This window comes from Gopherus evgoodei, chromosome 22 (genome assembly GCF_007399415.2).
Source record: "Gopherus evgoodei ecotype Sinaloan lineage chromosome 22, rGopEvg1_v1.p, whole genome shotgun sequence".
Classification (NCBI taxonomy): Eukaryota; Metazoa; Chordata; order Testudines; family Testudinidae; genus Gopherus; species Gopherus evgoodei.
The window spans coordinates 3,416,461-3,439,495 of record NC_044343.1 but is presented as its reverse complement, the minus strand read 5'-3'; the positions used below and the strand labels follow the sequence as shown (position 1 = coordinate 3,439,495).

At 49.4% G+C, this 23,035-nt stretch overlaps 1 protein-coding gene across 2 annotated transcripts; it reads left to right on the top strand.

Moving 5' to 3' along the window:
* The first annotated feature begins 1,203 nt into the window (after positions 1-1,203).
* On the top strand, positions 1,204-22,977 carry CCDC124 (coiled-coil domain containing 124). 2 transcript variants are annotated; one of them, XM_030540333.1, is made up of 5 exons: positions 1,204-1,338; positions 4,117-4,288; positions 17,866-18,052; positions 18,538-18,652; positions 20,419-22,977. In XM_030540333.1, the coding sequence occupies exons 2-5, from the start codon at positions 4,130-4,132 to the stop codon at positions 20,621-20,623; spliced, it is 666 nt and encodes a 221-aa protein (XP_030396193.1). In that variant the 5' UTR covers positions 1,204-1,338; positions 4,117-4,129; the 3' UTR covers positions 20,624-22,977. The 2 variants fall into 2 exon arrangements, with proteins under 2 accessions (XP_030396193.1, XP_030396194.1); XM_030540334.1 differs by lacking the exon at positions 1,204-1,338 and adding an exon at positions 1,914-2,048.
* The last annotated feature ends 58 nt before the right edge of the window (positions 22,978-23,035 follow it).

The following is a 23,035-nucleotide window of genomic DNA, read 5'->3' as shown; positions in this document are numbered from 1 at the left end:
AGGGGGGGAAGGGCGGTAGATGGAATCCCGGGGTCGGGGAAGGGGGTACGCGGGGGAAGGGGGGGAAGGGCGGTAGATGGAATCCCGGGGAAGGGGAAGGGGGTACGCGGGGGAAGGGGGGGAAGGGCGGTAGATGGAATCCCGGGGAAGGGGGTACGCGGGGAAAGGGGGGGTAGGGGCGGTAGATGGAATCCCGGGCAAGGGGAAGGGGGGGAAGGGCGGTAGATGGAATCCCGGGGTCGGGGAAGGGGGTACGCGGGGGAAGGGGGGGAAGGGCGGTAGATGGAATCCCGGGGTCGGGGAAGGGGGGGTACACGGGGGAAGGGGGGGTAGGGCGGTAGATGGAATCCCGGGGTCGGGGAAGGGGGTACGCGGGGGAAGGGGGGGTAGGGCGGTAGATGGAATCCCGGGGAAGGGGAAGGGGGTACGCGGGGGAAGGGGGGGAAGGGCGGTAGATGGAATCCCGGGGTCGGGGAAGGGGGGGTACACGGGGGAAGGGGGGGAAGGGCGGTAGATGGAATCCCGGGGTCGGGGAAGGGGGTACGCGGGGGAAGGGGGGTAGGGCGGTAGATGGAATCCCGGGGAAGGGGAAGGGGGTACGCGGGGGAAGGGGGGGAAGGGCGGTAGATGGAATCCCGGGGTCGGGGAAGGGGGTACGCGGCAGACCGGGCCTGGGGGAGGGTCCGTCTCTCGGTCCCAGCGGCGGACGGGTTCAGTGGCTGTGAGGTCCAGGCGCAGCCGCCCCCATCCGCCCCCGCCCTGTTGTCCTCCTGCTCCGGGGCCGGGCTCCCCCTCGGGCCGGCCAAGCTACTGCGGACGGAGCTGCATCTCCATGGCGACGGGGAGGGGCGGGACTCGCCCAGAGAGAACCGGGGAGGGCGCAGCCGCCATGCCAGTAAGGGGCAGCAGGCGGCGGCCATCTTGCTGCGGGGCAGCACAGTGATGACGTAAGGAAGAGTCCACCATCTTTGTGCGTGGCAAAAGGGAGGCGGAGGGGAACGGAACGGGATCTTTCCCCGTTAGCCGCCCCTCGGCAGCCGCCTACTATCGGGATGCTGGTCGCGTTCACCGCACAACGCTTTCAAGGGGTGAAAGAAGGGGGGGTGCGACGAAGTGCCCCGCACAAAGATGGCGCCCGCCCGGGAGCGCGTCGCGGGCGTGGAAGGACCCAAGGGGTGGAAGGACCCAACCGGGCCCCACCCACGGGCCGTCGCCTCCCCCTCCCCCGGCGTCCGTGCTCCCTTCCCCCAACCCCGGCCCGGCCGCTGCCCCTCCCCTCGGGCGGGGATAAGGCGCCTCGTGACGGGCAAAGCGAGCGCCAGCCGGAGCCGGCAGCAGGTCAGAGCGGGGAGGGGGGAGCCGCTGACCCGGGCCCTGCTTCCCTGGCCGGGGGGGTGGGCCCGTGGGGGCTCCCCGCCCTGGGCTTGGACCGGGGGTGGGAGGGAGCTGGGTGTCAGGCTGTGGGAGGGAGTCGGGTCCCCCCCACTCCAGGGCGGGGGGGAGGTTTGAAGCTGGAGATGGGTGTCAGGATGTGGGGGGGTGAGTTTTGGGGGGTGGGAAGGACAGTTGGCTGGCTGGGTTTGGGGGTTCAGCATATTGGAGCTGGGGGTACCTGGAGTGGGGGGCTAGGCATACTCCGACATGGGCCAGGCCTGGGCTGGGTTCCCTGTAACCCTTCTCTCTAAGCAATCTGTGCTCTGTGCGTGGGGAGTGGGAGTTGACCCCCATCAGAATCCATGTGACTCATTAGCGGTCTTCCCACCCAGCCCCAGATGACTCTGGGGATGCTGTGTCTGTCAGGCCTGCCCTGGGGGTGGTGCACAGTCTCAGCTCTCCCTGCTCAGGAGGGGTCATCTTCAGTTCAGGAAGGACCAATGTGGGTTCATTAAATCTTTAGAACATCTTTGCTTCAGCTTTCCGAGAAGACTCAGATAATGTCTCTGCAATCCCTGGGTTTATTTCCCCTTCCCGCCTGGGTTTACTTTATGCCAGTTAAATGTTTGCATAGTGCTTTGGAAAATGGGAAGTACTTCATAAATGATGACCAGGTAACCAGCTTCACACCTCTCTGTATGCTCATATCCTGTTTGTCTAAAGAACGGTTTGCAGCACATAAGTCATTCTGTCTGCTGAATCTTTACCTAGCAAACGTATATAAATTCTGACAAGACTTGTATCAACAGACCCTGTAACTACACAATACCAGTGTCTTGCCTGGAGTGAGATTTAAGTTGTGATGTTAAATAAGTTGGGCAAAATGCTTCTGACCCGATGTAGTCATGGTAGTGTGCCTTAACACGTGTTTAAACTTTGAGTTTAAGTGTTCCCCTGAGGATTCACCCCCTACCAGCTAACACATGTTAAAATGCAACTTGTCTTGAGTTTTAATGTGTTATTTAACATGACTTTATAAACATCTTTTTTTCTAGTGAAGATGAGGCCTGTGTGTGTGTGATGCTTGTTTTAGCATAAGCCAGGGTCCCTGACCTAAGGTGTTTCATCTTTAAATTAGATATGATAGTGACAAGAAGTTAAGTTGGGGTGTGGATGGGGGAGTAGAGGGAAAACAGGGTTATACAGGAATGGTGGCTTTCTTGGGATTTTGTTTATATGCCTTGTATTCCTATTTTAACTTGTGTACAAATCTAGATGATCTGTGATTTGTGAATGTGTTTGAGATGCACTGATAGAAGAACAGGGATCCAGGACTGGAAAGCTAACCTAGACACTTGTGGGCTTTCCTAACTTTCCTTTGCCCCATAATCTCATTTTTGTGGAATCCTATTAAAATCACTTGAGGCAATTTAATAAAAGCTTCGAGGTTAATTTTGACTTATGATGTGGAAGGCATGACGATATAATGAACATTGCCAGTGTCAGACCTGAGTTCTTTAATAAGGCTATGAGAGAAAACACAATGCAGTGGGGTAGGAGAGAATGTGTAGGATGAAGCAATTGCTTCTTCTGTCTGCTCTACATCCCAGAATGGTAAAGAGGCATTGTGTTAAAATGCAGACCATGTGCACTAGCTGTGCTATTATTTTGCTTCCACTTATGAATTCTTGTAGAACAGGAAAGCTGTCATGCCTTTTCCTCTGTGAGTGACTAATAGGGAGAATCCTCACCACAGATGCTTAATAGTCACCAGCGGCTATGTGCACACTGTCTGTCAGTTGTACCTAAGTGAAGGGCTAGACTCAATCCTTTTGCTGTATTTTAGAGGTTGTAGTTTGCTGGTTTTCTTCAGAATGCACAGAGAACCTCTAGTGGAGTAACAGCTTACATGAAGAAAAATCTTTTTCTTTTTCCAGACTTTTGGCTTTGTTGGATAATTGACCCTTACAGAGAAAATTCAAAGTCTCTAAGGAAAGCGAGAATTTCATTCTGCAGTCATACAGACTTTTTTTTTTTTTTATGTACATTTGGTGGCTTAGCGGATAGAAATAAGGCCAGTCTGTGGGTCCTAAATCTAAATTGTGATGGAAACTAAATATTATATGCAGAGATTACTCCACAGATCAAGCCACACTAATGTTTGACATTGATCTTGCACTTTTTTCATTTTCTAAGCACTTTACAAATCTTCACTAACCCTCGCTGCATCCCTGTGAGCAAGTTAGTATGGGTGCTTGTGCCCACTTTACAGATGGTGGGGGGAGAACTGGGGTTAGAAGTTGAGTTCTTGGCTCTCAGTTCTGCTGTCAGCCACCAGTCTGGCGCCTCTTTGATTTCAAAGCAGTTTGGCTTAGGCTCGGTCTACACTTAGAAGTTCTGTCAGTGTAGCTACATCATTCTGGGGTGTGAAACCCCCCACCGACATAGCTATGCTGACAAACCCCCCAATGTGGCTGCAGCTATGTTACTAGGCTGCTGCTGACATAGCTAAACTGGTGTTTAGACGCTGACAGAAAAACTCCATCAGTCAGTACAGGCTGCATCTGTGCTAGGGAGCCCTACCAGCCTAGGCTCTGTAGCATAGACACAACCACAGTCGGAAAAAGAAACTTCCTCGATAGGATTTGGGATCAGAGCTGATGCTCTTTGTCAGGGGTTTTCACCTGAACCCATGGCCCAGGCAAGCACTTTGGCAATGCTTTTCCCTCCTCCCCTCCGTAGAGCACCCTGAGGGATGCCCAAGAAGTTCCAGGGCGAGAACACCAAGTCGGCTGCTGCCCGTGCAAGGAAAGCTGAGGCGAAGGCAGCAGCCGATGCCAAGCGGCAGCAGGAGCTGGAAGATGCCTTCTGGAAGGATGAGGACAAACACGTCATGAGGAAGGAACAAAGGAAGGTAAATGGAGGGGTGGTGTGGTGGGAGGGGAATGTGTGTGTAAGGGAGCCTTGTGGCAAGTCCTTGCATTCACCCCTGGGAACTCCAGCTTACCTTGCAGGGGCTGCTCCTGTTCTTCTGTTCCAAGGCTACCACTGGTGCCAGAAGCACTGTCCTGGGCTTTCTCAGGAACAGTAGATCGAGCTCATTGGTACCCTAGGAATGAACGGAAGCAGAACGTACAGAGGAGCATGAATGTTAATGAGCAACTCAAAGCTGCATTAGATTATAGAGCTGCTCCCTAAGGGAAATGGTGAGAGCCCCATTGGAATAATTTAAACTGAATTGGGTAAGTGCAGAAGAACCTGTTATAGGGAACAATCCTGCAGGAGCCTGGACTACGTGGACCCTAATCTGTTGTCCATCTCCTGCAAATCAAAGAAATATATAATCCATGGAGGATAGCGTCTATTTGCTAGAAGCCAGGACTGGGTGACGGGGTGGATCACTGGATGATTCCATGTTCTGTTCATTCCCTTTGGGGCACCTGGCATTGGCTGCCGTCGCAAGACAGGATACTGAGCTAGATGGACCTTTGGTCTGACTCAGTATGGCTGTCATACGTTCTTATGATAACACATGACTTTTTTTTTCTTGCCTCTTTCACACCTTTGTAACATTGGTTTTCTGGGAAAGATGAGTGTTCGCACTTAGCTTCTAATCCACTTACTGTGCTCTGTATGTAAATCATTCATCTGTTCAATAGGTAGAACAGTTCAGTGTTAACTCCTGGACCGTTCAGACTTGAAGGTTGTGTTGTATGTTGTAGGACAGATAAGTTTCCCTCCCATTCCAGTAACGCTTTTATTTGACCTACCATGTCAGTTTAAAGCTATGAAGTTCTCTCAATCCCCATGCGAGCAATACACGAGCAAGTGCACATCTTACTATTTCCATGGGTTTCCTAGGAACTTAATTGCCACCATTAACTGCTAGTAGAACTTGCTTTTCGAAAACAGGATTTGTTTACCCTGCTGATACCCTTTCCTAGCCCGAGGAGTTCTGTCGGAGTCCTGGAAATTAAATGCCCAATGTGTGTAGGCTGCTCTCACTGTCCACAATGGAAGCTAAATGGGTGTAGCTGAATATAAGGGGCCGGTCTGACCTCTGCTCTAGTTTGCCAGTTCAGTTACATAAACAAAAACATTAAAGATCTTTATGCTCCTTTAGAATAACGTATTTTGGCTTCTCCATTGCAAAGTACATGTTACAGCTTCACCACTGTTGCAAAAAAACAGGGTACTCTTGTTCATTTGGGAACGCTGGATAAATTTTTTTCAAAAGCATCTGTCTTTTTAAAAGATTTGGGGTTTTGCTATTTTAATTTTGCTTTCTGCTGGAATGGCTGTTCAACAAGTCCCTTAGGAATCAGAGTTCAGAGAAAATAGCCACACAAATGGGTTAAGTCTCTTCTGTGGCTCTTAACTCACTGATTGGAAAAACTTCTTTTTATTGCATTCTGATGCTTTTTCTGACCTAGTTAAAAATCCCCTCTTCAGCCCCTCCATCCCCCAAGAATAGCAGTATTAGAAAATGTTGCTCTTGGTTGGTATGCCAGCGCAGACAGATTTTTAGGTGTGCAGTCCCAGTGGGGTAGCTCAACTAGCTTTCTGAGTTAGCGCCCAAAGGGGTGTTTATGCCATGGTCATCACTTCTGATAGTGAAAGGCCTGGGTGTGTCACTGCATGGCAGGTGGCAGTCTGGCACCCTTCGTGCTTCAGTAGCATGCCTGCATGCGGTGCCAAACCCTCTCATGGCCAGCTATTGCTGCCTAAGGCTTAGAGCCTAGCAGTTGTGTTTACCCTGAGATCAGGCCATAAAGCGTAAGGTCACTGAGCCAGCATAGCTGCACTGGAGCCAGCAGCGCTATTTAAGTTACATCCAGTGTGCAGCACAAGCAAAATCACCACAGTGATCAAAGTTACTGAATTGCGAAGTGCTTGAGCTGGGGCCTCTGTTTCTGCCATCTTGGCTGAAGCAAAGTACTGGGAAAACCAAGTGGAGGGAACAGTCCCACGTTGCCGAAGGAGATGGACTAAATGGTTGGTGTTCTGGGCCTCCTCTTGCGACCTGATGAGCGGCTGTAGTGGTCCACCAAAGCCAGCTTCCTGTTCAACTCATCATGCAGCGTGAGGGTTGGCGCAGATCCATGCTCGGTTAGAATATGCACAGCAGACTGGGTGGCAGAGAGTCCTTGTCTGGTAAGCTGGGGATGCCAGGACCAGTGGCTGGCCACTGTCGAAATACCTAAGAGTGAATTTCCATTTCTAGTGTCTCTGATCTGGAGATATCAGCTTTTGGTCTTTAATGCCCATCGATTCATCTCTGGTCTCCTTCCTGCTGTCTTCCACAGCATGCTGCGCATTGGGCGTCGGAAGGAGAAATAAGCCCCATGTGTTTCATGGAGCAAGAGGTTTGAGGAGCCTGTCTATAAATATTTTTTTTTTCCTGTAAAGAAAATGTTAGCAAGGAATTGTTTGACCTTATCAAACTTGGGGGCACTGGCTGCACTCGGCATGTGTAGTTAGCTTTTTCTTCCTGTGCAGACAGAAAATTGTAACTGAAATAATCATAGCTTAGCGAGCTACTTAGTTCAGCTTCCCTCTGAAGTCTTAATGCTGCTAATGTACTTTGACTGGGGACATGGCCACGGGATGTGATCTTCCTCAGCTGAGCTGAGAGAGCGTTAGACAAAATGTAATATTGGAGTCTCTTGGCATCTTCCCCTCTCCTCCTTTTGTCTCCTTTCCTTCACCCTTCGAAACGGTCTCTTTGCTGAGCTTAATTTAATCTTGATCTGCGTCACATCTTAATATGTGCAAGGGTAGCCTGAAGATGCCACCTGGGCCACATTCTTAGGAAGCTGCTAATCAGTTGTGAAAATCTAAACTAACGCTTACCTCCACAAATTTCAGATACTTATAGAGCCATCGACCTTCTGTCTCTCCTTAAGGAGAGTAGACCGTGCACTTTCCACAACTGCAGCACTCTGCTGCAGCTTTAAGACTATCTGTCGCAAATGGGGACATGGGGTAGTATTCTCTGTGCACTGGGGTTGTAGTTTGCAGTCACTGCACATAAAACAGACCCCTCGATTTTAGGGCCTGGGCATACTCCACTAAAATGTCATGTCTTTGCATTTTACTCAGTGGCCTTTGACGGATACTCTGTCCTCCTCTCATGAAATCTGTAGTGCAGCTGGAAATAAAACCTACATTTCTGGAGTCACTGTCCAGTGCCTTCATCACAAGGCTTCCTTCCTCTCTCTTACTGGGGCTGTGTGAAGACCTGTCCACTAGGAGCTGGACTGAGACCATCTCTCTCTTTGGCCAAGTGTACTCCTGAAACACTTGGCTGGAATAAATATATTCCAGGGGTGGCCAAACAGCAGCTCTTGAATGGTTAATGTGTGGCTCCTGGAGGGACCCCTTTTTTCCACCTAATAGACTGGTGGGGAGGGGAGTTTGGGGCTTCTGGCGGGGCTCAAACCCCACCACCCTGCTGACAAGCCCCAGCAGGTGAGCCCCAGCTGGTGCGCCCAGCTCTCGAGGTGATGAAGATTATCGTATGTGGCTCAGAGGGTCAGTAAGTTTAGCCACTCTGATATATTCATTGAGCTAAACCGTCAATCTCCCTTGTGGTGATGCAGCGTATAAAGGCAGGAGTTCCATTGCTGGTACAGCTGATCCAGTTCCCCAAACACGGTAAGCTAGCTGGGCAAAAAGCCTTTTTTGCCACTATGACTGTCTACACTGGGGCTTTTTCTGGCATGGCTTTATTGGTTGGGGGGTGGGGAATCATGCCCCTCATGACACAGTTTTGCTGGCAAAACTTTAAGACCTTTGTATGTGTCACTGAATAGCCATCAGCAGTTAATGACTGAATTATCTGGGAAGGATTGGGTAAAACAGAGGATTTATATAGACTGATTTTAGGAAGGCAGGCGCCCAAATATGCACAAGAATCCATCAAATGTGTTTGGCCAGGATCTGCCAAAGGATGGTATCTAGCAGGGGACTGACTAGCTTTACTCAGTGCAAGAGGGCCTTGCGCTGCTCTCAGATACAGTGTGTGTAGGGGGACCGTCTATAACGATAAGTCTACATTGCAGTAAATACCCCTGGCTGGCCTGGGGCAGCTCACTCAGGCTGTGGGGCTATAAAATTACAGTGTATACATTAGGGCTTGGCTGGAGCCTGGGCTCTGGGCCCCTCCCCGCTCCTGGGGTCTCAGGGCTCAGGCTCCCGAATGTCCACACTGCAGCCAGGGGAGTGTTGTTGCAGTGTGGACGTGCCCTTAGCATCTTGTTCATTCAGGACCAAAACAACTCCCGAAATCTGTCCAGGTGGTGGCAGTAATGTATTACTGCATGGGGCTGGCACAAAGACCCATTACCTCCTGATTTCCTGCACAGTAACAAACTTCCTCAGATAGAATGAATGAATGAAAGCCATGGGGATAGAACACTGCAGGGCGTGTGGGGTTTTGTTTTGTTTTTAAAATGCCCCTTCTCCCTCCTGTCCCTGGCAGATGCTGATCACCAAAGCCTTTGTGTTGTGAATTAGGATGTAGCGTGCTATTTTCCTCAAGCTGCTGCCTCTCTGAGTCATTTCAGGGTTCAGTGACTCTCTGCACAAAACAATTTGATGGGCTCGTTTAAGCACTATAGACACAGCCCGTATGGTGGCACCTTAATATCTGGTCATTAGGAAGCTTAATGTCCAAAAGGTAACATCAAGGCTTGTCTGGCCTGTCATTGGATGACTCACCTGTGGCTTTTGCTCTTGCTGTGTCTTTAAACCTACAGCGTTTTGAGATGATCTCTGCTGATGGAGAACAGTGTATATATATCCTGGCTTTGCTGCATAATGGAGTGTCTGAGCTAACATCAGCATCGATTTCTAGTCTCCAGTATTTCTAGCAAGAGACCACTTCTTGTCACTCGCCGTAGGGGACTCTGGGTTTTGTGCTCATGCATGAGGGGCAAATAGTCCGAACTAGACCCAGGCAGCAGGGCCCAGTGGTAGGGCACTGAACTGGGACTTGCACCTGGTTTCTGTTGCACTCTGCAGCTGCCCTGCTGTATGACCTTGGGCAAGTCCTGTCTCTGCATCCCTTCCGTCTTTTGTCTTGTCCATTTCAGATTTAAGCCCTTGGGGTGCAGTTTGTCTCACCATGGCCAGTGCAAGGGAGCCTGTACGTGCAATTGTCCATAATACAGATTGTGGTACTGCCCTTACCCCTTAAACACCGCTCTGTCCAGTGCCTTTCAATCTGGACCTGGCTCCGTATCCTGCCATTCCGGATCAGAAGGCCAGAAATGGAAAGGCCCGTTGTGCCAGGGCTGGGGTGTAAGTGTAGACAAACCAGGTAAAACACGTCTGTTCTACGCCTCTCTGTCATCCCCCTCCTCACTCTCCCCTGCCCCTAGCACATGCCTCCTCATCTAAAAGCCCCAGCCTGTTACCTTAGCCCGCCCTGCTAAAGTGTCATGTATTTGTTTTTTCCTCTTGCAATTAACTGAAGTGCAGTCTGGCTGGTGCAATACCCTTGAATGCTGAAGCAAGGGGTGAGGTGAGTCTGCAGGGGAGCGCTGAACAGATCTACCAAGTATTAGGGGAAGAGTCAGCAAATTGACTGACTGTCTAGCGCTCCTGTGACACAAGAATGTTGCATTTGCTGAAAGCACAAAGCTAATATTCAAAATGCTGTCTGGATTCAGAGGGTTTTTAAATGCACCTCTTGAGAGAAAACGTCCTTGAAATAAAACTATGCTTGAGGGTGTGGAGACATGGCAAAAGGGAAAATGAGGTGCTGAGTGGTGGTCTTGGCATTAATCTCACTTACAACTTTGTGCATCCAGCACCGCAAAAATGCAGCTGCTTCTGAAGTGGAAGAATAACACGTGGCAATGCTGCACCACTGAGAGTGGGGGTAGAAATGGTCGCAAGAAAGCTTCTCCTTCCTGTGTTGGATGTCAGAGTAGCATCTTCCCTCCAGGAGATCTTTTAAATCTCCTCTGTGCTCAGCCAAATGGTGGCTGTCCTAGCCCTGGATTGCAAAAGCTGGCTGTGTGTAGGAAACTCAGCTGTGGTCCTGTGCCATCTTGGGAGAACCATGCACTATTCTAATTGGGGGAAAAGATCTTGGCTGCAAGCCAGTCTGATATCAGTACCCTCACTGGGGTTTCCTCTCTACTGGGTGGGAGTGCCCTTCGGAGACTGGCCAGGCTACCCCTACTCACTCCTGCATGGTTGAAGCTAGGTGGAGTGGAGCCTGCAACTCTTCTCTGGGCTGGTGGGGGGGGGGCCTCCAGCACCCCCAAAATACCTCATGCCAGTACACATACACACACTCTCACCCATCCATCTTCATGCCTCTGGCACTGTCCTCTAGTTTGCAAACTTGACATGGTAACCCTACGGGGGCAGGGGGAAAAAAACAAGAATTGACTAGAAGACCAGAGGGGCAAAAGGGATTAAAATAGTGTTTTGACTAGTCTTCCACTTACTGGCCACTCAGGCTGTGCTTCAGCTAAAGGCAGCTTTGAAGTGCCAGAAAAAGCCATTACCTGCCATGGGTGACCTCTGCAGCCAGCTGCCTGGAATCCCTTTTACGCTCTCCCTCCACAGAGCGTGTCTGGAACTGGAAGTGCCATGCTGTTTCCCTCCACTTCGCTCTTTGCTTCACAGACTTCTTCAAATGTCAGGCTTCAGGAGGTCTCTCCTGTTAGCTTCTGCACTCCAGTTGGAATGGAGGGAATCTGTGGCCATCTCCTTTCAAAGAGAGCAGGCTTATTGTGCTGGCCAGCAAATTAAAGGTCTGTGCACTTAATAGACACCTTTCCAGTGATGGATAGAGTCATGTTAGAAGGGTACTGCTGGCATCTGACTCCTCTGACGCTCTTGGTCTTTTAGTCTGAATCTTGGGGTACAGATTGGCCCCTCCTGTACACTAATATCATACTGTAGTGTTATCACAGGCAAGCAAGTCTTGGTTAAATGGACTGGTCAACAGATGAGGTAACTAGGCCACACATATGGGTGCTGGGGCGGGTGCTCGCTGCCGCTACAGAAGCGGCACTGAGCTTGGGTGAGTGAGAAATGAAGGGGGAGAGGGAGTCTGGTGGCAAGAGGAGTAGGAGATCTGGTCTGAGGCCTAAGTGCTAATTCCAGCTTTGCCGCTGACTTGCTGTGACTTCAGTCAAGTCCTGTGACCTTTACCTCTGTTTCCCCACCATCTGTGTAATGGTTCTGTGTTGGGGGTTTTGAGGGCTGATCAATCTGACGGACGTGGAGTACCTCAAAGGCCCATACACATGCTCAGTATTCTTATTCCAGCTTGCTTATGTGCCCCTCTCCTGACCATGTCCGACTTTGCATTGCCTACTTCCTCTGCTCTGTGAGAAATAACGACTCTGCCCTTCCAGCAGAAATCTCTGTGCTGTGCCTCTGAGTCTCCTGCGAAGAGGTTGATTGGGAGCACAGCCACTTCATTTGACTACTTGCTCAGAGCCACATGGCTGTGACCTCTCTCCCTCATCTGGGAGGAGGGAATTCAGTGTGAAAGTTAATGAGGTGGTTCTCGCTTGGCCAGTTCTTTGCCAGGCTGGACATTTTATTTTGAATTGCTAGAAAGGCGTGTGAGAAGAATGTCCAGCCAAGGAAATCTTCCTTTCCTGTGCCTTTTTGACTCCGATGTTGTTGGGAGTTTCTCTTCCAGCTGGCTGGTCACTTTGCTTGTATGTTTCACTTATAAAAACTGAAATCCCTTTCATTAGAGCACTCATGCTGATTTGATTGCAGTGTTACACACAACTAGGAGTTACTTCTGGCTCAACCTGATGAGGGAGTATTTAAATTCCTTTCTTAAGGAGCTCCTGTGAGTCAAAAGCAGAAATATAAACTGTACATTGTCTCTAATGTAAGAAAAGCCCCCTCAGTAGAAATAAGACAGCCCCATAACTATTTAAACACTCGTTCTTAGCATGGAATTCCAGCCGTTACCAATCTGTAGAGACCTCTTCCATAAAGGATCCTTCCCTTGAAGGACTGACCTCTGCGCTGTCAGCCCTTTAAGGAAATTGACATTTGTACACTCAGGAATTTGCTGTGAATTTGTTTGTTAAAGGCTCAGCCGCCTGTGATTCAATTCCTGATGTCACTGCTGTTGCTGCAGACCCCCCGGTGCTGCGACAAGGTCTTCCGGCTTTGCCCCCTACTAAAGGCCCAGAGCAGGGTGGAAAGCCAAGTGCCAATAGTGAGATCTGAGTGTGTATATTTTTGCATGCCTTGTGACAAATTAGTAATGATTTGGGCTCGATTACTTCCTGGAAGTGGAAGCCTCTCAGTTGTAAACGTTAGAGCAGGGAGTAGTGTCGTCTAGTGGTCAGAGCAAGGAACTAGGAATCAGGATTCCTGGGGTCTCTCCACTTAGCTACTAACTTGCAGCAGGAACTAGAGGGAAGAGAGCACAAGTGGCTTCCCTTCTCTGCCTCGGTTTTCCCCATCCTGTAAAAAGAAGTGGGCATCTTATTACTCAAGGATACTATTTTGAAACAGGATCTAGGAATGCAGAGTACCGTTCCCTGGATTTCTTTACTGAGAGACAAGTGGAGTCGCAGTGTAGAAACACATGGCGGAGCTAGCTGTCTTGTAGAACAAGTTACCCTACTAGAAAAGAGAATAAAATATAAATTTTCACTACAAATGTTTCTGCCCTGAAATGTCCTAGTTTCCTCCTTCAGCTCATTAGCACTTGTATATCCGCTCCTTATCTGCCTCTTGAATTATTCAAACCTACATCCAGGCCTGTAGTATCACAAAGGTGCTTACTGTGCCAGGGATTTCTTTTGGTTACCTTGTTCAGTCACACTTGCGCATCAGAGAGAGGACAAAGCGGTCTGAGAATAGTTTCACTTTACAGCAATCCGTGTTCTAGACACACAACACCAGTATCATGAATACTCTGCTGGTTCTCCTGTGTTCACTATAGGTCTAACTAATTAAATTACTTATGAGCTCTCTCAGGTAGCTGTTGTGTTCGGTGATTTCTTCTGCCTCTGGTGGAACTGTAACACAGTGGTTCCTGGGAGTGTGATATTGATGGGGAGCAGAGGGAACCCTTGAGTGGTCGTTTAGGCAAGCGGCAGAGGGAGCGCAGGGCTAAGGCTGCCACTGACAACGGCTGTATATAACCTGCATTGTCCTGCCATGCACCCGTCGGTCCCTTCTTGGTACGTGACGTAGTGTTCAAGGTGGTGGCTCCTGCCACGGTTTTGCCAACCTTAGTCCATGTTCCTGGACTTTCCCCTAGATGAGGTATGCGTCTGACCAGGCTGTGCTCCCCAAGGCTCTGCTCCCCGAGTCTCTGTTTGAAAATATTGTTGAGAGACCTTGGAGCTGGTGCACGTGGAATGAAGAGCTAGGAAAGAACAAACACAAGTTGCATCACCTCTTAAGCGGGAGTGTCACTGGAGTTTGCTGTCTCTGGTGATACCATTGCTATGTCTGCAGCCGTGCCCAGTTAGCATTAAGAGGAACAAATGTCTGTTGCTCTGCATTTATTAGCAAGCACATGAAATGGAATTGCAGCAGTGGCGGAGTCGGTCCATTTCATACTCAGCAAATCTGTGTCAAAAGGGGAGTATGCCTGGTTCTTCTTTATTCAGAGCAAATTCAGGGATGAATCTCAAGTTTGGGGTTTCTCCAGGTACACTAACCTTTTTAAAGTGAACTGAAGGCTGTGAACAGGCTGAAAACAGATTCCAGCAGGCTAGTCAGGAATCCCAGTGCGAGTCAGCTGTCTGACAGAGCTGCCTCACCCCAGAGAAGTGGCAAGATGCTACGAGAGACTTCTGTCTGTGGTTACTTGCTCAGCTAGGCCAACTGTATGGCTACATTTGGAGCTTTGAAGTGAGTGTAGTCAGAGCGGCAGCACTGGGAGAGGGCTCTCCCAGCGCTGCACGTAAACCACATCCCTTACGGGTGTAGCGTGCAGCGCCCTGATTACACTGACGCTTTACAGCACTGTAGCTTGCAGCGCTCGGGGGTGTTTTTTCATACCCCTGAGCACGAAAGTTGCAGCGCTGTGAAGTGTGAGTGTAGCCATGGCCTCAGGTAGTGCTGTGGGAGGGAACTTCAGTGAGTGGCATTGCAATCCAGCAGGTGGGGTAGCAGTACCACTCAGATTTGGCCCCGCAGCCCCTGTGTCATGGTGGAGAGGCCACGGGGGCAAATTTCAGTGAGTGGTGCTGTGACCCCCGCCTGCCAGATCACAATGCTACAGGGTTTGAGGGCCTGGGGTAAACCATCCCTTCTTGTCCCCCCTTGCCTCCAGGCTGCCTTGTTGAGAGAGACACAAGCACCAAGACAAGGGTTTGAAAGATGCATTTCATACGGAACCTGCTCATCAGAACTGTTCCCTGCAATTAGGAAAAAGTGCCAGATTGCTGGTGGATTTTATAAAGAAACGGCAGCTGTAGCTAATCAGGATGAGGGCTGCTGGATGCAGACCAACGCTGTCGGTTCTCACAGCTGTGGTCTGGAAGCCTGGCTTTAGATGCGCAGTGCTTCAGCACCAAACTGCTATGTCAGGATGGAGAGCTCCACTTGTGCTTAACGATGACCATATGTGGGGGCTTTTAAATCCAACTGCAAGTAGTATCTCCTACAGCGGAGAACATCAGTGTGTAATAGACTCTTCATAGCTTAATCTGAATTTGTAATGAGGGCTTTAAAATCCTCCGTTGTGGCAGGGCCAGGCTTCAGCTTCGTAGTAAGCAGTTGGTACTTGTAGGAAAACCTTCTGCTATTAAAGTCAGAAGTTACTTAAATCTTGTTAAAGCTTTTAAAAAAAAAAAAAAAAAAAGCACACCCATAAAGCAGCCCTGCAGTGAATTCTTCCAGCTGCCCAGAAATACAGGGGTTTGGGCAGTGGACACTCAGGGAAAATCCCCTACTGGAGGGCATGTTGACTTCTGGCTGGTGAATGGGACTTGCCTGCTCTCGCACAAGATTGGAAGAGACTTGGGTTTTCAGAGGACAGGGCAGTATCAGGGCCAGAGAGAACAAAGTGTAGTGACAGCAGAAATTGTACCTTTGTGACACACCTGCTGGCTACTGCCACAGCCCTTCTTAGCCGTGTCCACTCTGCGGTGGTGTGGTGCCGGGAGAGCTGGATTTCATTCTGCCATCTGTTAATGGGTTAGATGCTGATGGGTGAATCTGTTCTTGCCTCAGAGCCAGTGAAAAATGATGAATGGCTTTTGGTTTTAATTGTTCACCCTGAACTTAAAGCATTAATGCAGATGACCTGGAAAAACCCTTCTATCTGTGACACTCTACCCTCTTTAATGGAGTCAAGAACCAGCTCATCTAAGGAGGTTGATCGAATAAGATCAAGAAACTGAATAGAGAGAGGCAACGTAAAGCAAGTGGGCTCATCCAGCTCTTGTGGGAGCCAGGGAACCTACTTAATGTGTTTGAGGTGACTCATGCTGGGGCAGGCCAGGACTGGCTGAGCCAAATGCTAGAACAATGTAATGTCATCTCCAAAGGCATCTGAACAGAGCACTTAGTGAGCAAGAATTTGCAGCCTGCCAATTGTAATAAACTTCATCCCCATAGTGGCTTTTTTCCATCCTGGATCGTCGCTGCTCTAAATCTGAGGTATGCTACTATCCTACTTCCCAGCCTGGATTGAAAGGTTTATCTGTATTGCATTAGACTGATATGGGGGCTCCTGGGGCACATTTTATATTTGTCTGATCTGAAGCTCCTTAAGTTCCCAAGCTGAGGCATGGCTTAATGAAAATTGTTTTTCCAAAGTAGCTCTAAAACCCAGCTTCTCTTATAGTCTCTAAAGTGGGCATACATAATACCATACTCCTTAACCATAGTGAACAAGGCAGGGTGCATTACTGCTTCAGTTGTTCTGCTCCGCAGCTGCCTTTCAGAGCAAAACCCATGATAACGCCTGATTAGTTAGCTGTACCATCCCCGTGAATAATGGATGAGACCCATAATTAAGAGTGGCCATGTAACTAACCTAAGTACTGGGTGACCCTGGCAGACAAAATCAAGCTGGACAGAATGACATTGCTGTTAGCTGTGAAACTCTCTGGGGCTTTGACTCCAGTATGAAGATAGAACTCAAAAGCTGCTAAAATCCTAGTGTATAATTGCACTATTGTCTCCTAGCAGTGCCTTCGCCAGCAAAACAGAGGTTCAATGGCTTGAGTTCAATTGGCAATGTTTCTTGCTTAAGGACTACAATGATTGCTTCAGTTTGGAGATTCAAATTAGCCTTTTTATTCTCCCTTTAAAAAGGAGAGAGCTGAGAAACTGCTCAGCCTTTTGCTCTGAATGTCAAGACTTCTGAACTTTCAAACTTTTGACCCTTTCACTCTTATTAAAATTAACAGTGGAAAACTTACGCTGGTTGTTTACAATCTTGGTCGGCATCTCTCTCCTCCGTGGACGGGTTATATTTCACCACGCTGACATCACAATGAACCAGTACATGATTACAGATGAAGGTTGAGGTGTGTGTGTGGGGGGGGGGGGAGATTACCTCATCTAATTACTATTTTGAGATGGGCCTTGAAATCCCAGGATGATGGGCAAAATTCCTGGCCCTCTTCTTGTGAGGTGGCCTGGGGAAGGGGCCTAGAATATAAGTCTAGCAGCGTTTCAGTGAACTCTGCGGGAAAGACTGGTGGGGACCCCTTGTGCCGGCCCATGTTGCATGTCCCCTTATTCTCATGGCCAGGTGGACTGAATGAACTCGATGCCTTTCAGAACTGTTCCTCCTGGGCAGCCAGCAGGGGTGGTTGTCGAGTGACACACCACTCACAATCGTGATTCAGCAGAAGTTGATGAGGAAACTAGAGTTTGAAACTAAAATGTTACTGAGCAAACATTAAAAGCAGCAGTGTGATAAAGAGATGCCTTAACCCGCTCCCTCCCCTGCACTGGGGGTGATGCACTATTGAAATGATCTTTCTAGTGGAAAGTCTGGGTGCCTTTGTGTTCCCATGTTTTTATTACTGTCCTAAATGCAGCAATCTCCTTGAGCCTGGTGTTCCTCATCCAAATGCAGCGTGTGCTTGGTGGTATGCTGAGCTAGCAACCGGGGGGTTTCTGGATATAAACACAGGATCTCGTGTTCCTGCATGTAATAGCAGAGCTACCAAGTCTCACTCATGTTCTGGCTTCGCTCTAAAGCCGTTCTTCAGCATCTTGCTCTGAGTGGAAGAGGTTCTGGGAAGATGACTCAGTTGTCCATGCTTGGTGGCTCTGGTGTATGATATTGGAGGTGAGGGGCAGGGAGAGCAGGTGGGCTGGGATTATGAAGAAGCTAGATGACCATCTCCATACAAGTCATTTTCTCTCCGGCCCTAGCAGAAGGGTGGACTTGATTGAATAAAAATGAGTCTCTTCCATCTGTCTCCTGTGATCCTAAATTGCTATGGAGTGGACATTGTGAGACAAGAGGCCTGGGGCAGGAAGTGACCTCACATTGTCTCTCCCTTCCAGGAGGAGAGGGAGAAGCGCCGGATGGAGCAGCTGGAGCGCAAGAAGGAGATGCAGCGCCTGCTGGAAGAGGAAGACGCAAAGCTGAAAGGGAAGTTACCGAAACCAATCACCCCAGGCAAGATCACCAGAGCTCAGATTGAAGAGAGCATCCGGAGAGACCAGCAACAGAAGGAGAACGGAGATGAAGGTTTGCTGCTTCCCCGTCATTATACCACTGAATGTCCCCTACTAGCACGAGGGTTTGGTATGCCTCACAGGGACTGCTCAGGCCCGTGAACACCCCAGAGAGCAAGCCACGTCTGTCTGTCTTTGACAATGTGCAGGATGTTGTGGGGGCCAGAGAACCACTACTTACCATATCCCAATGATGCACCCTTGTTGGATCCCTGCTAGGGACTCCTAACTGCTGTGTCTGTGTAACTAGTCCCAGTATCTCCAAGCCCTAGAGAGAGGAGGGGTTCCGATTCTAGGAGGCTAAACTAGCATTTCACTCTCCAGGATTCTGGGTAAAGTTGCTGTTGTGTCACTCTGGACACCAGACTTGTTTAAACCTTGAAGTATTGGCTGCCTTCAGCATGCCAGCCAAACGAATACTCCTGCCCTGGCTTGTCTGTACCTCTCAAAAGCTTAATCTAACTGCGAGCTGAATTTTTTTCCCCCTTCCTATTCCAGTGGAGAAGCAGAAGAGCCACCTGGATATTCCCTTGGAGGAAAACATCAACAGAAGAGTGGTGGAGGAAGGCACTGTGGAAGCCAGAACCATTGAAGATGCCATTGCAGTCCTCAGGTATTTGGCCATAGCTTCATGGTGCTTCCCTTGAGAGGGGCTGGTTTCCTTAGAGATTCCCCAGAAGCAGCCTTGCCCTGGAGGTGGCAGCCCAGGCACCTTTGGGTATTTTACCACTTAAAAATGTAGCTATGCACCTCCTGATGCAGCAAGAACAAGGCAAGTCCATCAGCCTCCTGCTGCACACCCTCTAATCCCTGCCCAGAAAGAGAAACTTCCTAAAAGCACGTAGTGGGTCACAACGGAGGATGCCAAATTCAGGATGAACTGCTGAGAAATGGGGCACAAACAACCCCAAACTGGTGGTTATTCTTTTATAAGAGATACTAAACCAGCCACAAAATAAACTGTTTCACCACACGGCCTAACAAGAAAACGGAGAGGCAGTTTCCTCATGCATTCCAGTTCTTGTATCACCACCAGTAGCACTGGGTTCAGAGATGAATGGTTCTTGACAACCAGTCTTCTCAAATAATAGGTTCCTCTGATCCCAAAGGACCAGCCACATCCCCAAGTCAATGTATAACATAGATCTTATCCAAAAATCACACCGATGGCAATCCTTAGCATCTAAAATCTAAAGGTTTATTTATAAAAAGAGCAAGAAGAAGAAGTTGAGTTAAAATTGGTTAAAGGAATCAATTACAGTAATGGGAAAGTTCTTGGTTCAGGCTTGTAGCAGGGATGGAATAAAGTGCTGGCTTAAGTCAAGTCTCTGGAGTACATCCACAGCTGGGATGGGTCATTCGTCCTTTGTTCAGAGCTGCAGTTTGTAGCAAAGCTCCTCCAGAGGTAAGAAGCAGGACTGAAGACAGTGCAGATGTTTCCACGGCCTTTTATGGCTTTATGCTATGTGGAGGGCATCCCATTGTTCTAACTGTGGAAAATTACAGCAGCAAGATGGAGTTTGGAGTCCCATGTCCATGCATTTTGCCTAGTCGCAGCAAGAAATTCCATTAAGTGTAGATGGGCCTCTCCCATGGTCCATTGTCTGTTAAATGTTCTTTCGATGGGCCACTCAATTTGAATAGTCCCTCCAAGATGTGCTGGGTGGTACCCCAGGAGCCAACATTTGAAATCCAGGTACAGAGCCAATACTTACAATGTCACATACAAAAATGATACATGCAGACAGCATAATCATAACCAGCCAATCATAACCTTTTCATAGACACCTCACTCGACAAGATTTGCTGCAAATATATAACAGTGGTTACAACAATGATCTATATAGTCATATTTTAATCGGATAATGTCACACACAGTCAGTCTGAATAATGAAGGGAGAACACCATTGCTTTTTCTGTTTTGTCCTTGGAGGTATTCAGTTTGCTGCATTTACAAATGGGTTTTGAAACTCCCCTGGGATCAGAAAAGCCAGCTGTCCTCTTTCTACTTCCAGTGTCCTCCTGAACTCTGCCAACCATCCTGCACAAAAGACTCCCGTTTGCTTTCCTGGCGCTCTATCTACTGTTCTGCACAGGGGTCCGAGCCGGTGTGTCTGAGTGGGCAGACTGGAGATGCCTGGGAAGCAGAGCTGGCATGTCAGAGGGTGCCTTTCCAGCTCCATTCTTCTCACTGAAATATCCTTCAGACGCTGTCACTGCTAGGGATACTCAGCCATAGATGACGTGGTTAGAACTGGAACAGGCCAATGATCTAGCCCAGCCTCTGACCAGGATGGGATTATTCCCAAGGGCCTGGGCTGAGCTGGTGCCATCTAGAAGTGCCTGAGGTTCTTATTTCCAGTATTATTCTCCCAACAGTGTTGCTGATGACCTGGACCGTCACCCAGAGCGCCGGATGAAAGCTGCCTTTGCCACGTTTGAAGAGATCAACCTGCCACGCCTGAAGCAGGAGAACCCCAACATGCGCCTTTCCCAGCTCAAGCAGCTCCTCAAGAAAGAGTGGATGAGGTCCCCAGACAACCCAATGAACCAGAGGCACATGACCTACAACAGCCAAAAATAGAACTGGAAAGAAGCCAGCCCATCTCCCCGAGAACGGGGCTGAGCCCTAGGGCTTCCTTCAGACACGTAAGAAAACAAAGCCACCCAAGGAACCTCTCTTCATTTATTATCCCACCCCCGCTCCATCTTTTTCTTTTTGTGCCTGTTGTTGGACTCCTAATTAAACATGAGGCTTCCTGATCCGAACAGGTGTGTGAGCTCTTCTCGGGGCAACCTGGGGAGCCTGGCTCCCCAATATTGGCTGGAGCCCTTGCCCACTACAGATGTTCTGAAACTGTCCATTGAATACAGACCTCTCCAGAGCAGCCCCCTTTTTTAATATCCTTAGGCGGCTGGGCGAAAGCAACCTGGATGGATTAACTCAATCTTTAACTTTTAAAATCGTGGGGGTCATTTTAGAAAGGTCACTCCTGCCTACCTTGCAGATCTGAGAGTATTGTACCAAATCGGGCACTCTCAGCGCCATCCATGACTGTCTAGACACCTGAGCTGCCTTGCACCACGTTTAACCCCCTCTCCCCTCTTTTTATCCTGGTCTCTGCTGTAGCTGTCCTAAGTCCTTCTTTGCAAGAATCTGCTTGCAGTGCTGAGCATGTGGCAAGAGAACAGTGTGAAGAAGGCAGGTCAAACAGCGCTAGGTGGTTCTGGGAGGAGGTGATGGGCCAGGAGTGGGTTTAACCCTTATTGCTAGGCCACCATCCTGCCTGCTGCAGCCCACTGCGGTTCCCTCGGTGTCAGTCAGTGACCCCAGTGGGGGGGGGAAGTGGAACTGGAGGCTATGGACAAGATTAGAGGAAACTCTTCCAGTGCAGCCACTTGTCGCTCTCTGCCCTCCCTCCCTCCCATCTCCAAGGGAAAAGCAATGGACCTTGATGACCTAGCCCAGTGCAGTTGCCTCCCTAACGCTGCAGAATGTAAGGTGCTATCGCTTCTCTGTGCAGCCTTCCCCACAGCCCATGTGCAGGAATCCTAGAGCTTCGCCGCAGGAGAGCAGAACACGACTTCAGAGAACACTCTTGAAGAGCAATCTCCAGCAGGGCAGGCTGGGGCCCCTTGTCGCCCGGGGTGCGTTTTCCCCCTCGCAAAGGCAATGTGGATCTTGCACCATGGCAACTAATGCAAGGGGTCAAAATGACTTTCTCCTCCTTTCTGCGTGAAGGCACCAGTTTGCCACCCTGCTCTGTGCTGCCCCAGACCCAGCCCTTTAAACTCTGCTCGCTGGCGCAATCAGCAATGATGTTGTTTTGCTAAGTCCTAACCCTCTTCCTTCCGCAGTATTAGCGCTAGGTGGTAAAATATCCACCATGAAACCCAAGGCTGAGAATTCCCCTGAGAGCCATGCAGTGCTCCTGGGAACAGCAGCTGTGCTGCTAAAAGGGCTTAGCACCAGGGGGCTAACATGGAATTCTAGTCCTCACATCAAGCATACAACGCTGACCTCCCCCCAGTCCCGCCACTCTGTTCTACCACCTCCTTCTGAAATGAAAGCCGAACAAGGCTGGGCTAAGGCCATCACCCTGACTTCATGCTTATGCTCTGATTGCAGTCAGCTCTAGCCCCTCACCTGTGCAACATCTCTGGCATGTCAGGCCTAGGCTGCTGTAATCTGGCATTTAATCCTGACCCGCTGGCTGGGTGAACCAGCAGCCTGTGCTCCCCTGGTGATGACATTCTTTGTGAGCCAGCTGATAACCCTGACTTCCACCGCCCCCTACCACAAAGCACTAGCCTGTAGGCAGCCTTCCCAACTTCTTCAGGTAAATCTGTGGCTGCTGTGGATTGAAATCTGACTACGCGGATCAGGTTTAGGGCTGGCCTCCATTGCAGTAGGAAGAGGTAGGGAGGTTTTCTGTGGAGTCCTTTGTTGCCAGACCGCAGGGGTGGGGATTTCCTTTAACGGCAGTAAACACAGAGGGAAGCTCCCCACCCGCTGCACTGATCAGGGTGGCCTAACACATGCCTGCTTGCTGTTGTGTCTGAAGTGGCTGCTCATGCACTGTGGTGGCTCTGGTCGGAGCTCGGCGAGACACGTTTGCATCGAAAACTCTTTTTCCTGCAGCACACCTATTGCTTGGGCTTCAGATCAGCCAAATAGTCTTCACATTAACCTTTGCCCGCTTCACGCCCTACTCAGACTTGCTTCAGAAACAGAATGACCCAAACTGTCCTGCCTCTTCCACTTTCCCCAAGAGTTCAAACAATCCAGCTGGCACAAGGACAGGGAGAAATACAAGATTGTGTCTTTCCCTCCTTTTTAGTGTGAAAAGCTCCTATTTTTGTTTTAATCTAATGTTAAAAATGGAAATTCCAACCTGTAAACTATTGAAGAAATAAAGCCTTTGAATCATGCTGGCATATTTTCCCCCTTCCCTTCCTTTCTATGTATCTGTTCAAGGAAGCAGATAAACTGTTT

Coding starts and splice junctions, on each gene's coding strand:
- CCDC124 (XM_030540333.1), top strand. CDS start 4,130: ATGCCCAAGAAGTTCCAGGGCGAGAACACCAAGTCGGCTGCTGCCCGT. Junction 18,053..18,537: donor GAAGGAGAACGGAGATGAAG/GTTTGCTGCTTC, acceptor TTCCTATTCCAG/TGGAGAAGCAGAAGAGCCAC. Junction 18,653..20,418: donor GATGCCATTGCAGTCCTCAG/GTATTTGGCCAT, acceptor TTCTCCCAACAG/TGTTGCTGATGACCTGGACC.